The sequence below is a fragment of the Lathamus discolor genome, chromosome 6 (assembly GCF_037157495.1).
Source record: "Lathamus discolor isolate bLatDis1 chromosome 6, bLatDis1.hap1, whole genome shotgun sequence".
Lineage (NCBI taxonomy): Eukaryota > Metazoa > Chordata > Aves > Psittaciformes > Psittacidae > Lathamus > Lathamus discolor.
Genome location: NC_088889.1, coordinates 62,953,649 through 62,969,650, shown reverse-complemented (window position 1 = coordinate 62,969,650; position 16,002 = coordinate 62,953,649). Strand labels below are relative to the sequence as shown.

At 37.9% G+C, this 16,002-nt stretch overlaps 1 protein-coding gene across 4 annotated transcripts in view; it reads left to right on the top strand.

Moving 5' to 3' along the window:
- The window catches only part of HIPK3 (homeodomain interacting protein kinase 3), a 65,618-nt gene extending 50,673 nt beyond the window's left edge, over nucleotides 1-14,945 (top strand). Inside the window, exons 8-17 of one of the 4 annotated variants that reach the window (XM_065683217.1) lie at nucleotides 111-234; nucleotides 2,895-3,016; nucleotides 3,167-3,294; nucleotides 3,403-3,564; nucleotides 4,242-4,538; nucleotides 5,426-5,566; nucleotides 8,624-8,859; nucleotides 9,145-9,272; nucleotides 9,373-9,433; nucleotides 10,916-11,004. In XM_065683217.1, the coding sequence (XP_065539289.1) occupies nucleotides 111-234; nucleotides 2,895-3,016; nucleotides 3,167-3,294; nucleotides 3,403-3,564; nucleotides 4,242-4,538; nucleotides 5,426-5,566; nucleotides 8,624-8,859; nucleotides 9,145-9,272; nucleotides 9,373-9,411 (1,377 nt within the window). In that variant the 3' untranslated portion in view covers nucleotides 9,412-9,433; nucleotides 10,916-11,004. Of the gene's footprint in view, nucleotides 1-110; nucleotides 235-2,894; nucleotides 3,017-3,166; nucleotides 3,295-3,402; nucleotides 3,565-4,241; nucleotides 4,539-5,425; nucleotides 5,567-8,623; nucleotides 8,860-9,144; nucleotides 9,273-9,372; nucleotides 9,434-10,915 lie in introns of all 4 variants that reach the window. The other 3 variants (XM_065683215.1, XM_065683216.1, XM_065683214.1) reach the window with 3 other exon arrangements.
- Nucleotides 14,946-16,002: the final 1,057 nt, after the last annotated feature.

The window sequence follows — 16,002 nt, the reverse complement described above, 5'->3', positions numbered from 1 at the left end:
TAATTCATAGGAGTTATTTTACTTGTTTATTATATAAGCTGGTGGGACAAGTATGTGAGAGATTTTGATTCATAGTTATGATGTTGCCTGTATTGCATCTGTTCCCGTAGGCATTAACTGCATCTACTCATTCAGTTTTGCACCAAGGGATACCGCTGCAGGCAGGCACTGCTCAGTTCGGTTGCAGTGATGTTTTCCAACAGGCATTGATTATATGTCCTCCAACTATTCAAGGTATGTTTAACAGTAATTCTTACAGTTCCTAAAATACAAGCGTCACTGTCTGTCTGTTAGCAGTATTTGAATTTTCTATTATATTCACTTAAGCTATATATTTAAAATAATTTAATTTTATGATTAAAAAAAAAAAACAAACAAAAAACCCATGTAAGTCAGGTCCAGATATACTGCACCTTTCTGAAAGAAAGAGCAAATCAGCCTCTGCAGGAAATTAGTTAAGCAATCCAGAGCCCATCTTCATATACCACACACACACATATATATGTGTGTATACATATCTTGGTTAAAATAGAGGAACACAGTGTAAAAGCTGAAGCAAAAGAGGAGGGTATTCTGAAATAAAATTTGAGAGAAAGCAAGAAAAATAAAGGGAATGTCAGTGTTGTGTTGCTTTTTTTTTTTTTTTATAACGCTTCTTGTGGCAAATCTGGACAATAAAGTTGGGAGTTTTTATTGGACTGTGAATGTTTAAGAAAACATCAGGAAACTTGCGACTTCTTTTAAGGGCATAGGTGCCCAGTGTAAACAGTGTCATGTTTACTGCCCTATGGTTATGATGAACTGGGACAGCTAGATAGAGCTGCCACAGACTTCTCGTGTCTGAAAAACACATCACTGAACCTTTGAGAATTTTCCTTGCATTGTGCTGTGAGGAGGAAAGGGCAACTTGGCTTAACTCTCCTGTATTACAAAGGATAAGATTGATTTAAGCATACAATTTTGTATTTATTGTAAGAAAGAATTGGCTGAGAATTCAATTCTTAGAGCCATTTGGAAGATTGTGAGGTGGAAATGCTAGTATTTCCTCAGTGTAGAAAACATCCAAATAAGCATAGGCATCTCTGGAAGGACACGTGGTAATGCAGTTACCCTCTGTTTCCCTAAAGAAATGCATTTATATAATGCAAACATAGGTCTTGTTTCTTTGGAGGAATCTTTAAAACTTCATGTAGATCTCAGAATGTATCAAGCAACACTTGTTTTGTCTTTTTATAAGGGGGATCGCCAACAAACAAAACCAAATGAAATTCCAGACCATTTTCAATCCAAACTTAGAGCCCAGGAAGTCTCTTATCTTTTTAGATAAAGACATATACAGCAGACTTTCTCAGTAATGTTATTTGTGGCTGCTGCATCTGTCTTGGGTTTCAGAAACTCATGAAAGCTCCAAGTAGTCGCTGTGCATTATCAGAGGCTGTATGAACTAAATGCATAGCTCCAGACAGATTTCTTGCTGAGCGCTTAGTGTGGCTAAATGATTTCTTATTTAAATTGTATACATGCTTTAGACAATGACATAGTGCATACTTAAAAACCCTACTGTTTTCATTATGCCAGATGAATAAAGTGATTTTGGAAAAGGAAATAGTACAGGGAAATACTGTTATCTGTGATCTATATACTGTATTCTTAGTATGACGATAAACTTCCAAATATAAATTCTGCTACAGCTTGAATGAAGGGAGTATGTTGTGGCCATCACATAGGTGATGAGTTGCTGGCACGGAGGAAAAGGGATATTAATGGTATCTGGCACTGCTTCAAGGTTTTCTCTGCTTGGATGCTCTGTTGAATATTTGAAGTGCTAAAGCTCACTACTTCTGGCAGAGTGAAGATGTTGCTCTTCTAGAGGGCTGTGTGGAAAATATTAATCAGCAGTGTTTCAAAATTAAAAGCTGTGGACTGCATTGTCATAACTTAGTATTGTGTTATGACTTGAGAGAATTGCATCAGATGAAGATTTTCGTTCATCCTTTATTGTAAAGATATAAACCAAAACCAAAACACTTTCAAACTTTAGTTTAATAGTTCTTCAGTAGTTACCTCCAAACACCCATTGCTAAGTGTTTGACTAAAACACAAGAGACAAAGTGCACTTAGAAGATGTGAAATCAGTATATTTGCCCGGACAGTATTTTTTTTTCTAGAATAACTATTCTGTTGTAGTATCTGTGTAAAAATTTCCTTTTTCGTTTTGTTTAACATTATGTCAAAAATTGCAGTGTTTGTATACATCTGTTAGTTTCCTGGGACAATAATGAAGTATATACAAAGTGTGAAATGCATCTATTTCCTATTATGCTTTTGTGGTAATATTCTAACAGTGCTATGGTTTGCAGTGTTTTGATGAAGAGAGGAATAAGCTTATGGATTCTACTGCAAATATTTGATGGTATACACAGAAAGGTTAATATTGTTTCCCACAAAAGGGATAGTAACAAATAGGGGCATCTAATGCATGGCATTGCTAGCTATAAAAGCAGAGAGGAATGGGTTTCAGTTAGCTGGAAATACAGAGCATGAGATGTGCAAGAGTCACTGTAAGAAGCTTTGAAATTCAGTTCTGCTTACTTTCTGCTTCCTTTCCGATGCTTTTAATGTAACCTCTGTGATCAAGAGTAAACACTTAGCTCTGCAGAACTTTATGCCAAAGTCATTCCAATGTCTTGTATGTTTCCAAACAAATGGCTATTGGCAGCATCAAATGATGCCAATTACAGCATCAAAGGCTGTGTAGGTAAGTAATGGCACACGGATCTTTTACGTGTTGACTTATTTGGCTCAAAAGTCTTAACTATGGAATTTTGCTCAGAAAATATATGCAAGACTGGTGTTCTGCTGAAAGCTGGGGTATGTGTTTTTCTCTCTGATAGGAATTCCTCCAAACCAGAGTAAACCCACCAGTTTCTCCCTGAGGGTGGATAACTCAGTTCCGTTGGTGACCCAAGCCCATGCAATTCAGCCACTCCAGATTCGAACAGGAATCCTTTCTCAGGTTGGCTTACTTTCAAGTAAAATTATCAGTTAGCAAATACTTTTGCCCTCCCAATTTCTGTTGCAGCCCCTTTTCTGTTTTGTGCTGAGCTACAAGCAGCTAATGTAAATTCAGTTGTTCCCCATGTCACGAAATACTCTCTGCTTCCAGCAGACTTGGTCAAATCAGACCCAGCAAATACTGGTTCCTGCATGGCAGCAAGTAGCACCGGTGGCAGCTCCTGCTACATCTCTGGCTTCTGATCCTGTGGCTGGTCCACAGAGGCTTGGAGACTGGGGGTAAGCCCACATGTTTGTGTGCGACACCTTAATGGCTTTGCTTTAACAAGATCTATGGATGCTGATGCACATGAGTTGCAATATCAAACTTCCTTTGCTTCTCCTTAGGAAGATGATTACCCAGGGCACCCATTACAACTCAGTGATACCGCAGCCTCTTCTAACACATCAGATAACCTTGTCTGCCCCTCAGCCAATTAGTGTGGGCATTGCACACGTTGTCTGGCCTCAGCCTGCAGCTACCAAGAGGAACAGACTCTGTCAGAACAGGTTGGCAGAATCTTTCTAACATTCAAAGGTGGTGCTGTCATTGCTGTTCAGTAGACAGGGGAATAGCCTGTAATGGTGGCATGTTTGTTAGTGGCAGTTTTACTTAAACAGTCTTTTGGGAAAATTTGTCCTTTCTGCCCAGTATTTTCAATGTTGTTTTGATAATACAGACTGAGTGGAAAAATACTTTAAATACTTTAAATAGTAAGAAGTTTTAGCTCCTCTTAAATATCATGTACAAAGTTGTCTTCATAGCCTTTGGGAAGGTATAAGAATATACAGAAGTAGCTGTGATTGAGATATTCCTAAGCCTGTGTGGATGAAGATATATCAGGTTTAGGCAACTGAAAATAAAAAAGAGATACTATATATCAGGGTTGCTGTATACCTTGCAATCATCTTAAGAATAGTTTTACTGGTAGCCAAAAATTCTTCAGCTGCTTGCTAAAGAAAATACGTCCCACTGCTGTACAGAGTATTTGCAAAGGTGGGGGATGCTTAGTAAAGGGGAAAGCATGGGTAACAAAGGAGAGTATTAGCAGTCTTGTATTAAGCTGGTAGCCTCTAGGTGAAATCCTTGCTTTTGTCTTCAGGGAGAATCTCTACAGGAAATCTGTCAGTTTTCAGGTCTGTTGCTACAGATTCACTAAATGTCAAATGGTGTGTTTTCTTTACAGGAGCAATGTGTTACAGAATACCAATATCCAAAATTCAGCCTTTATAGCTCCAAAGATACTTAACCTGAAGGCTGTAAAGAGAATAAGTTGTATAGAAGCACAGGACAATCTTAACTCGGAAGGACAGGAAAGTAACTGTTGTGAAGCATCAGTCAGGCTGGATCCTGATTCACCACTTGCAACCAAACAGCGCCAGGCTATCTTCATTGCCAGCTCCCCCAGCCCAGCAGTCAGTGTGATCACCATCAGCAGTGACACAGATGACGATGACATAGGACGAACGCATTCACTGACAGAGTAAGAATCGTTGTGTACCTTTGTTAAGGTGCTCCTTAAATGTAACTGTCTTAGCATAGGTACTGCATTTAATGACTTCGCACTCAAAAAAGGCAGTATACGTCCAATCAAATTTCACTAAGAAGGTAACTCTGTAGCAGTATATTATTGGAAAAGGAAAAATTCTTTCAGAAGTCTGCATCTTTAATCTGTGCGTGTTAGGCATTTTCAAACCAGAATACTTTCAGGCCCAGCATGCTTTTTCATCTTAATACTGTCATGCCCAATTTATTTGTTGAAGGTTAGTCTTACGGCTTTGTATAATCAATGGTGGCATTCTAGCAATAGCATCCATTAGATAATATTACATATATATGAGTAAAAAATACTCGTCTAGCAGCTTGAAAAGGTGTGCATTTGGGTGTAAAAGCAGATGCTGAGTGTGGTCCCTCAAAGGAGTTTTCTTCCACAAAGTTATCAAAGGAGTATTTATCATTTTCAATGAGGGCTTGAAAGTTTAATGTTTGTTTGACTTTATTTTTACTTGCAATGGTTCTGAACTGGAGGATCATGTATTTTAAACCTAAACTTTGTCAAATGTTTCAGAGCACTGAACTTGCTGAGAAGCAAGTTGTAAAAGCTTTAATTGATTTGTTTTAGTATTGGTTCAGTGAAACATTTTTTCATGTTTAAAGATGCATGTTTAGCTTGGAATTTCAAAAGAACACTAAAAAGGTTTAAAATCTGTTTTGGATGTAAAAGACAAAAGGAATTGGATATTAATTTACATTTCAGGGATCTTTTCCACTAGTTGGACCCTTTTTATTCCATAATTACACTTAAGTCAATGCCATCAGAAAGAATAAATGAAAAGTGGGATGTGTGCTCACTTTCTTTTTGTGTGGTAGGTGTAAAGGCAGCCTTGACTGCGAAGCCTGCCAGAACACCCTCAACATCGACCGCGTGTGTTCTCTCAGCAGTCCTGACAGCACTCTGAGTACCAGCTCCTCCGAGCAGTCTAGTCCATCTCCTTGCAAGAGATCCAACAGGTAAAACATTGTGCCCCTTTCAGTAAACAAAGGTCCCAATATAAAGCAGACTCAGCTTATACTAAAAGTAGGGAAAAAAAAAGCAAGAGCTTTTTGTTACATTGCCACCTGGTGAGGCTGAATGATGTATTTAAAAATTAATCTATTGGCCTGCAGTTGAACAGAGTAGACTGTGCTTGTATTGTTCCTAACAGATCTGTCTTGCTACACTGGAACTTTTCAGAATACTGAATGAATGATGTTTATACAGAAAACGTGAACATCTTGCATGCAGCTTCCTTTAGAACAAAAATCTTCTATGGTTGCAAGATTAAGTAAGCCAAAGTGGGATGGTGACAGATTTGAAGTTATCAGAACATCTTTAATTTTTGCACCCTCTTGTTGTCCCATTGTGTATCTTGTAATCTTTAATGACATTGATGCCTTTTTTTCTTCTACCAGCCATAAGCATCACTTACGTGAACACTGCTCATATGAGCAGCTTTAAAATATCTGACGTCTAGTTTAAGCCTTCATTTTTGTACATTATTCAAAATTCACTCTTAGAGAAACATTCAGTGTGAATCTGAACTATTTTATGGCATTTCTTTCTACAGTACCTGAGAGCTTGACACTAAAGCATCTGTCTGTGTGAAAGTCTTAACCTGTGACTCAGTCAGAAGTTGCTACTGACGTGGGATGTTCTGGCACCCACAAATGGGTTTCCGTCTCATTTTAGTCCCTGCCCTTCTGGTGCTAATATGCTGAAATTTTAATTGTAGCTACTTGTGGCACTTCTACAAATCAGATTCCTAGGTGTGAGTTTGCAGACCAAGAAATATTTAATATCTCTAGTTGCTGGTATTGACAAAAGGTTAGGTTTAATGTGATTTACCCAATATCACATAGAAATACTGTGAGCTAGAGATAGAATTAATTTTCTTCAAGCAACCTGTAGGTGCCATAAACATGACCAGTTCTTTCATTTTTATTCTTCAGTTCACTTCCCATTTTCTGTAGAATAGCTTACTGCATGGAAGAGAGTGATTCAAACTCGGAGCAGTTTCATTTTGCAAAATGAGTAAGATAGGAGTCTTAATGGAAAACCGGTTCGTTTAACTAAAGATTTTTATCACAGCATGTGTTGGTGAGGGAATGGAACTGCTAGTCTGTACAGGCAGTTTTATGTGTTTGAAACTTTGGACAGCCTGACTTAATGATGCTTTTAATGGATAATTTACGTATAGCAGTGATTCTGTTTATGTAAACACAGTCTTCTCCCCTCAGAAGAAAAACAAACAAACAACTTGTGCATGAACCACTTTGGAATCCATTTGGTGTTTTGTAAGGCCTGAAATCTTGGGTGAGCAAATCTCTGCAGTATTGGACGCTGGATACACTGAAAGGTGTAGTAGGTTGTTCTCTGTACTGTTGAGGGCTTGGAAGGTGTATTCAGAGGAGATAGCATGTATAGTCTGATGAGTACTAGGACTAAGGAAAGGTTTTGTTTACTCAAGATGCAGCTCTGTGTTATGCTTAATCCAGTCACAGGTTTAGGGGTGGATTAGCTTTCTGTAAGGTTACTAAACTGATCCAGCTCATCCAGCTAGCTCCAATAACAGAAGTATAGTAATAGAGCATGTGGATAGACTTTTTTGTTTTGGCATGGTGGCTTGATGTTGAAGATAGTCCGAAACAAATTTCTGTGATTTCTGGAACTTTGAAGATACTGAAATTAAAAGTTGTCAGAATTCTTTAGGTGAACTAGACCAGGCATATTTCCCTGGTCCTATTTTTAAGCATTTGTCATTTCTGACTGTAAAACAAGAAAATAACTAGAAGCATTTGAAGAATTTCTGTTCAGATGATTAAATTTTAACCAGGAATTTTGTCAGAATCTACACTTACTTATTCATCAACACATACTGTTTATGTTAGCTCCATTCTCTTGCTTTCTATATAATCCATACCTGGCACAATCTCAGATGAGGACTAGTTAATTTTCTTTGTTGTTGTTGATAGAGATGCATCTGTCATGTACCCTTTTACTTGTGTAATAATATATAAATGAGATTAATATATTTTCTGGAAGCATACCTCATTGTAAATTAGTTTTCTTTACCAGGTTGTTTACTACTTGTTACCTAATAGGTGTTTGGTTCTGGTTCCACTGACTGAACTTTGGTTTCACTTCTGGCAGCTGGCATTTAACTTCTTTTCATCCCTCCTCTTCTGACAGAAGCATGGAGCTTCGTTAAATTTTAGCAAGGGTTGTTATTATGAGTTGGTTTCTTCACCTCTTTGTCTTCCAGCTGCCTTGGTAAAAGCAGTGGTAGAGTTGAGTGAGTTTACACCACTTGACCAGGATGGATTCAAAAGACCACAGGTGCTGTCGTAGATGCTGTGTAGATACAGGGGGTTGTGTTTGTCTCCTTCAGCTAAACCTGTGACAAAGAATCTGTCAGTCGTGCCAGGCTGTGCTCATTGGAGGAGCTTCAGAAAGATGTCATTTTTCAGTAGATACAGTCTAGCATGGCTGCTGGTGGTTGATCTGCAGATGAGAGGGAGCTGCCTTTCACCATGCAGATTGCTTCCTCAGCACGTTATCTCTCTTCCTGACTCTCAAGGGCCCTAGGGACAGCTTTTCACAGACTCTGTGATGTGGCTGGTTTCTAGAAGGAAATTAGATCAGTATGTTCTCATTTGCTAGCGTAATAACCATCGGGAGACATAAAAAAATATGTTTTGATTCAGGAAGAAATGAAATTATCTTCTTCAACCTTTTATTTTTCCTAAAATCATAGAATTCAGTGGTTTATTTAAAAATTAATTTACAAAGTGGGTACAAGTTGGGTTACGCACCTAAATGTGTAGAAGTTATCTCCTTCCTATAACCCGTGGGTGGTATAGCTCGAATGTTGAACTGCCATCTGAACATCCATGCTTGTATAATTGAAATATAACCTTTTTTATCCACCTTGCAGTTGCTTCATTTCTGTGCATTTCCTGCAATAATTTCATAAAATGCATCTGTGTATAAAAATGTTGTTTCAGTGCAATACTTTGATTTCTGTACAGTATGTCAGATGACGAACAAGAGAGCGGATGTGATACGGTAGATGGTTCCCCAACTTCAGACTCTTCAGGACATGACAGCCCATTTGTGGAAAATGGCTTCATAGCTAATACCAATAAAAATAAAGATGCGAGAGCATCTGTTAAGCCTGAAAGCGAATCGGCTGTTCGCACAGTAGTGGTACCACCAATGAGACTTCAAAACAGGTTACACCTTGATGAACAGATGGTGAATACAGGTAAGTTAGTCCAGGTGTGTTTTTTTTTTTTCTTTCTAGACCAGTAGATAAGAATAGAAATTTGAACATTTATTCAATAGCCGTATATGTGGAGATTTTTGACCTACTCATCTATCTGGTAATCTGTAATAAACACTTCTAAATTGTGTTGGGTTTTGACTTTAATTAGCATATTACTTTATTATTTCTGCCTGTATGCTGAAGCAAATGAAACTTTCTCTAACTTTTGTTAAAAAACAATAGTGACAACAAAACCATAATGTTGTTCATTTTATATCTTGGAAGATGCTCCATGCCAGCCACTGAAAAAGGGTCGATCTGTCCTGGGAAGGATAAACCATTCTTCTATTGTAGGAAACCGTCAGCAAAAACTGGCATCAGCGTTCCATCAGCAACAGGTGAGCTTCAGTCAGGTACGTATACTTACTCACTTCTAAGAAGTACTTTTTCTGTCTTGAGGATCCAAACATGCTGAATGCTTACAATTTCAATTGCTGTCAATGGCAACTGCAGGTTTTCAACAGCTTGATTACAGAAGTGTTCAAATCTTGAAAAATGGATTTCAACTTACTGGGCAAGTCATAAGTATCTTTCACTTTTGGTCATTTTCTTAAAGCAGCTGACTTTATTTTTTAAAATGGTAGAAAATCTACACTGTGAAAATTAGCAATGCCTATATAAAATCAAAGCATAAGACAAAGTGAAAAATATTAAAATAATTTTTTCTCCTACATACAAATGTTAAAATACCCAATAGTGCACGTTTAAAAACTGCTGCTCTGTTCACTCTCGTTCTATTAGTAGTGTGCATGAGAATGCTTGTAGTTTGAGTATCCAGAGATAGGATAGAACTTAGCTAACCTGACTGTTTCTTACCTTTACTGCCAGGTAGTGAAGCTGTGGAGGAGGGTTCGGGGGGAGAGAGAGGTTGTGATTGTAGTTCAGTCCAATGTTGGAAGACAGCCAAGTTAATTTAAAAGCTACTTTTATCATTTCCCAACAACATAATAAATGTGTCTGCTATGGCTGAGAACTGAAGTTGAAGTCACTTTTAATTAATTAATTTTGAACTGTAGCTGCACCGAGCTTTTGTTTAGGTATCTGGAGGTACATTTAATATAAGAGCAGTACCTGTTTGTCAAAGCCTTGCAGAGCAACTGTGAATGTGAAATTGTAAGTTAAATACTAAAAGCAAGCATGCTATAGGGAGATAAGAGGATTTACCAATAATAACTTGAATAGTTTAGACTGAAAGAAACATTTGGGTGGGTGACATGATCTCCCCTTTTGGGTGATAATGCAGAAGGATTGGTTTAATTAATTCTAAGCAAACCTTAATGTGATCAGCATAGTATTAATTTTTAATCTCTTCAATGACAGCAGCTCCTCAGCCTCTTGGCAGAAAGTGTAGAATGTTATTTTCATTACAGAAATTTATGCTGATCTTTCTTTGGTAGATGTCCTGTGTAGTTTGCAGTATTTAAAGGGAGTAATTGATTTTGAGTCTTTCTCTTTGTAACTGTTACTGATTGTCACATCTTCCTGTGATCACAGCCCTAGACTTCTGTTTGCCTAGTTGTCTCAGATGTTTTCAATCCGTTTATTATTTTTTCTGCTCTCCTCTAAAATTTCTCTCCTATTTGTCCTCTTTGTGCCTCATTATGGTGCCCAAACTGAATGCAGCACTTCCAATTGATGCCAAGCCAGTGCTGAGTAGAGTGGAATAAGCACCTTGCTCATGTGATACATGGTATTTCTGTTAAAACAGCCCAGCATGGCATTTTATCTTTCTTTTTTCTTCTCCTTTTTTTTTTTTTTTTGCAAGAGCATTACAATAACTTGTGTTCTGTTCACCATCTCTTATTGTCAGATTTCGTCTGTGCTACTATCTAAATAGCTAATAAATTTTATTTTTGTTTGTTTAAGCATTTAATTATTCCTGTCTCTATTTTCTTTCTTGATTTTAAGTTAATTAGTTTTAGTGCATTCTTCAGTTTTTTCAAGCTTTCTTTATACTTAGAAACATTAACGCCTGCTCATTTCTGTGTGTGGACAGGTTCAGCATTTTGGATCTGGGCCGCAGGAGTGGAACGGGAACTACGGTCATTGGAGGCAGCAGGCTTACGTCCCGGCCAGTGTTGCCGGCCATGCATTCTCCCTTCCTCAGGGAAGTCCGAACCACGCTGCCGTGCATGCTCACCTTTCTGGAGGTCCCCACCTTGCAGGACAGCCTGCTCTTCTCCCATACCTGTCGCCAGCACCCCTTAGTACTGCTGCACCTGTTGCCCACCTCCTTGCCTCACCATGTACCTCAAGACCCTTGTTACAACACCCAACGTACAACATAACTCATCCCAGTGGTATAATACAACAGGTTCCAGTTGGCATAAATCCCCGTCTCTTACCTTCCCCAACCATTCATCAGACTCAGTACAAACCAGTTTTCCCACCACATTCATATATTGCAGCATCACCTGCTTACACAGGATTTCCACTGAGTCCAACAAAACTCAGCCAGTATCCTTTTATGTGAGAACTCAAATACAATCTGTTGAGGAAGCTCAATGATATGGAAGTTTGATTTAAGAAGAAACATGGTATTTATTAAATATTAGCCATGGCACAACAGGAAAATTATTATTATTTTTTTTAATCATGTAGACTTGGGTGCAATTTAAACAACTCTGAGCTTTAAAAAACTCACTTTTAATGTGTTTTGCACATTTGGTATAACTTGTCGTTGGTCATGTTATCTTATATAGTAACTTTAGACAGGTGACTTATGGGAGCAGAAACCTGGTTTTGCTCCTGCTATTTTTTATAAAATTGCCTTCTAACTAGTGCAAGACACGTCTACATTTGGGAAGCCATTCAGTGTACAGAACCAGAGCAACAGATGCACATGTGTCAGCAGTACAGTGTAGAAGTAACTTGTTTGTATCGCGTATCTTGGTGTTTAAATGTCGAGTCACTTATCTAAGAGTTGAGCTGTTTTTCACATTGCATGTGTCTTTTGCATGGGTGAAAAAAAAAAAGCCTAAACATTGCTCTTAAATGTTGTTGTCCTAATAATCTCAGCTGCATTGTAAACTGTTCCCACACATAGTGCCTTAAATATTTGAGGTTGTTATTGTTATTACTTACGTAGAAATGTTGAGGACTGCAGCACTTAAAAATTCAGATCTGCTGATTTTTTGGTAGCGTAATGCTCATTCTTTGGGTTTTGTGTGGTCTGATTTTAGTATTGGGTGTGTTTTCCTTACTAAGAAGGCAGCATGTTTTGCTGTAGCTGAATTTTGCTGTCTTTTTTTGCCCCCACCCCCTCGAATGAACTAGCTTCAAGACAAGCCTTTAGTAGTGCTTAAGAAAAGTTGATTAAATAGCTATTGAGTAGTGACACACAACACAGTATTTCATACTGGTAAATGGAACTGCAATACAGCCCAAGTAGTTTATTTTACAAGTGTTTGTCTAATTGGATATAATAAATCATTTAGAGGTGCGGTAGGCATGACTGACTAGCTAAGGAAAGGAAAAGCCCAGTGCTCATTGATCCATGATGTGATTTCATCTTAGCTTGAGCAAACCATGCAGTATTTAATAACTAGTAGCAGAATATTTACTATTGAAGCTTGAAAAGATGTGAGTTCTTTGTGTGCAATCTTTCATTTATGCATGGGAGAGATTTTAGTCTTTTGACATGATGGTATTTGTTTTAGCCTGCTGCGGGTGTTTGCTTATTTAATACATTCCGTCAGGGACGTCACTTACATGCTTTTTGCATTACTTTTTTCCTTAGGAAGTGTGTCTTTTTGTTTTTGTTGGATTTTTTTTTCTTTTTTTCTTTTTGTTTGTTTTGTTCAAATGAAGTTGCTTTTGCAGCACCAAAGACTTAATCATCCATTTCCTATAAAAGGTAGCTACTTTTTCATAGACCTCAAGTATCCTGTAGTGTAGAGATGGGATTTACAGAAGGTATTAAGCTGAGGCTGTGTTTTAGCTTATGGGCAAGTAATAAATTGTATCATTTATCTTGAATGTATCATAGATAAGCTGCTATATAATGATTGCCACTTCAGATAGCTGTGAAATTAGGTGATTAACTAGTTCTTTCTTAGCCTTCTAATTTCTGTACAAGTCTAATTACATGAAATAGAAGCTGGGGTTTGGGTTTTGTTTCTTATTTTATTTTGTTTTCATGTTTGAAGTGTCGTAACTACTATACTGTAAATGATGGAAGATGATTGCATATGTTTTTTTGGGGTGTGTTATTTGCATCAGTATTTTATCTCCATTAACTTTGAGCTCGTCACTGCATATAAGTGGATGTATTGATGTAACTTAATTTTTTTATGTTTTCATATTGGCATTGTGTAGACACTTCAGAAGCTGCATCTTGCAGGCTTGACTTAACTTTTTTTTAAACAAAATCTGGAATACAATCCTTGCGATGTTGACTGGAATAAGAGTGAAAAGCATTTAACTCTGTCAATAAGCTAATAACTGGTAATCTTTTTCTTTACTCCACTAATGCAAGCAGTGTTTTATTTAATGAATGTCTGAATGAAATAAATGTGCCTACATTTGATTTATTTTTTAAGAAATAACTAAAATACAACAGTATTAGATCATAAAAAATAATAAAAATACCAGCAGTACATTTTTAATCACACTGAAAATCAAGAAGCCTAACTTTTCCCAAAAGTTTCAGTGTTTTTAGTAATCAAGTCTATGCATTTTGTACAAGTGTGTGTATATAAAGTATACATTAGCAACTAGGAGTATCCTGATGAATTTGAAATCTTATCAACACATATGGAAAGTCTAAATATAGGGAGTCAAGAAAGTCCACCTTACCACTTCAAGCCTGTGCTGTGTGGTCCAGCAGATAGTTTTCTGTTCACTCCCTTGTGTTGGGAAGCGGCGTGATTTTGGTGCTCGCTCCATTGCAGGCAGTGGACACACCAAGAAGCACCAATGCAAATGGAGTTAATGAATTTTGTATTGTGATTACAAAAAAAAAAAAAAAAAGCATTTTTTTTTTCTGGGGCCATGGGGATTTTCATTGGTCTGATGTATTTACTGTACGTTCTTTTTACTGTGCTTAAGGTTTTTAGCTAACGTGATTGTTAAATTGACACAATTATCTGTATATCGCAACAAAATCCTTGTGTACGCAGGACAAAGTTGCTGTAAATGTGCCCCAAATTCCATCTGCTGCTCTTCTGAGGTATTGTCATTTTAGAAATGTCTGCGTTTCAAAGAAGGAACTATTTGGGATCCCATCACAGCTTAAATTCAGTGTAAGGGGGTGACTTCCCCCACCCTGCAGTACACTCTGAGAGCACGGACCCCTGTCACTCTGCAAGGGTCCAGGGCCCGTCTGCAGAACAGAAAACTGAAGCAGCTTTCAGGGTGAGGGCCTTTTCTGTGGAAAAAAGCCATCCTCTGGGAAGCAGTTCTACACCTTACCCTTCTAATGCCTTTTTTTAAATAAAACACTGCATGACTCTGGAATTGCATATTACTTTAATTTGCAAGATATATATGAATTTCTTGTGTTCGGTTTTTAACTTCAGGGTGTTTTATTGGTCAGATATGCTACTGTATTAACTTTTTTGTTTTGTTTTAATTTTTAAAGTTTCTGTTTTTACTGCTAATTAACTCGGTTTGTGTTAAGTAAAAGTTAAATCACACACTGCAAGCTGTAGGAAGACTTGTTCTAGAAATACCCAGTGCTAGAGACTTGATTAATAAGTTTGAACTGTTACTGTTTAACAATTTGTAGACTTGTGGCTTATTTTTGCTTTGGGTTTCTATGCTACACTAGTTTGCCATGTAGCAATTGCACTGTGCAATATTACAATATGAGGACTGGGAAAATTTTTTATGGATGTAATGTCTCTTACAGTTTGCGATAGTATTTCTTTCTAGTTCTCAGTGATTTAAATGTGACCAAGCCTTCTGTACTTTGTCACAAAAAGCGGGTTTTCCAGGTGACTATTTTGGTGAGTGTCAAAATAAGAATTTATGGTGTATTACTGTCAAGATTCACTTTGAATTAAAATATATATTGCAGCAGATGACTTTTGGTTGCTTTCATTCTTTGCTGTGTCACATCATTCTTTGCTGAATTAAGGTAAAAGTAATGAAAATTCTCAGGGAGGGCTCTCAAATTCTGATCTAATCATCTGGCTAAGCTGCTCTTCTTTCAGAAAGCTTAAATTTTATTAACTTTCAAGGCTTGATTAGGAGGAGCTTGAGATTCTGCCTACAGCATAGACGAACCTTGAAGGTTCTTTGTCGTGGATGTCCCACTTTTATAACCTTTAGAAAAAGGTTGTCTGGTGCAGATTACCAGCGGACACATCACTGCTGCCAAGGGTCATACCAACCCTGTGGCAACTGCTGCGTGGCCAGCAAGAAGGTGCTACACTGCCACAGATGGTCCTGGGCAGTGGGTGTCTCAGCATGTCCTGGTATGGACCAGATATCTGTGGAAGGCATGTTTGCTGGTGCAACGTTCGTGGCCAGATGTGCTTGTTCTGCCGTGGGTTTACAGTGCTTACTGAAATCTAGTGGTTTGGAGTCTGTCATGGAGCAGGCTGTTGGGTACACATGTTTCTGACATGGCGTGGTTTCTGTGCTTCACATTGTATATGAGGTGCAGTCATGAATGAAATGTAAAATGAAATCACAGTGGAATGTACTTTTGATACGTGAATACTTCAGAATAGACAAAAAGCTTTCCTTTGCTAAATACGAGGTGCTGCAAACGCTGATCTTTCGCAGCTGCTTGCTCAGCAATGCAGGTTGGTCATGCTGTCTGCAGAGCTTTTCCTGAAGCACTGGACCTTAGGCTGCATGAAAACACATCTGTCCACATTCTACAGACACCTCTGTTGCTATGGGAGCAGCTTACTTTTCGTTTTTCTCAGTCTCATGTATCAGTGGGTTTTAAATGCATGTTGATGTTGGTATCTATATGCCACATTTCCCCTAGCAAACAGGCCATTGCGAAGTACACTTGATACAGTTTACACTCTGGCTTTGGTGAGGGAATATGTTGCATGTGAAGTCCTTTCTGTTCTCCCTGTCTGTTAGTAATAATGTCTGAATGTCCCCTATGCTCTTTCCCATCCT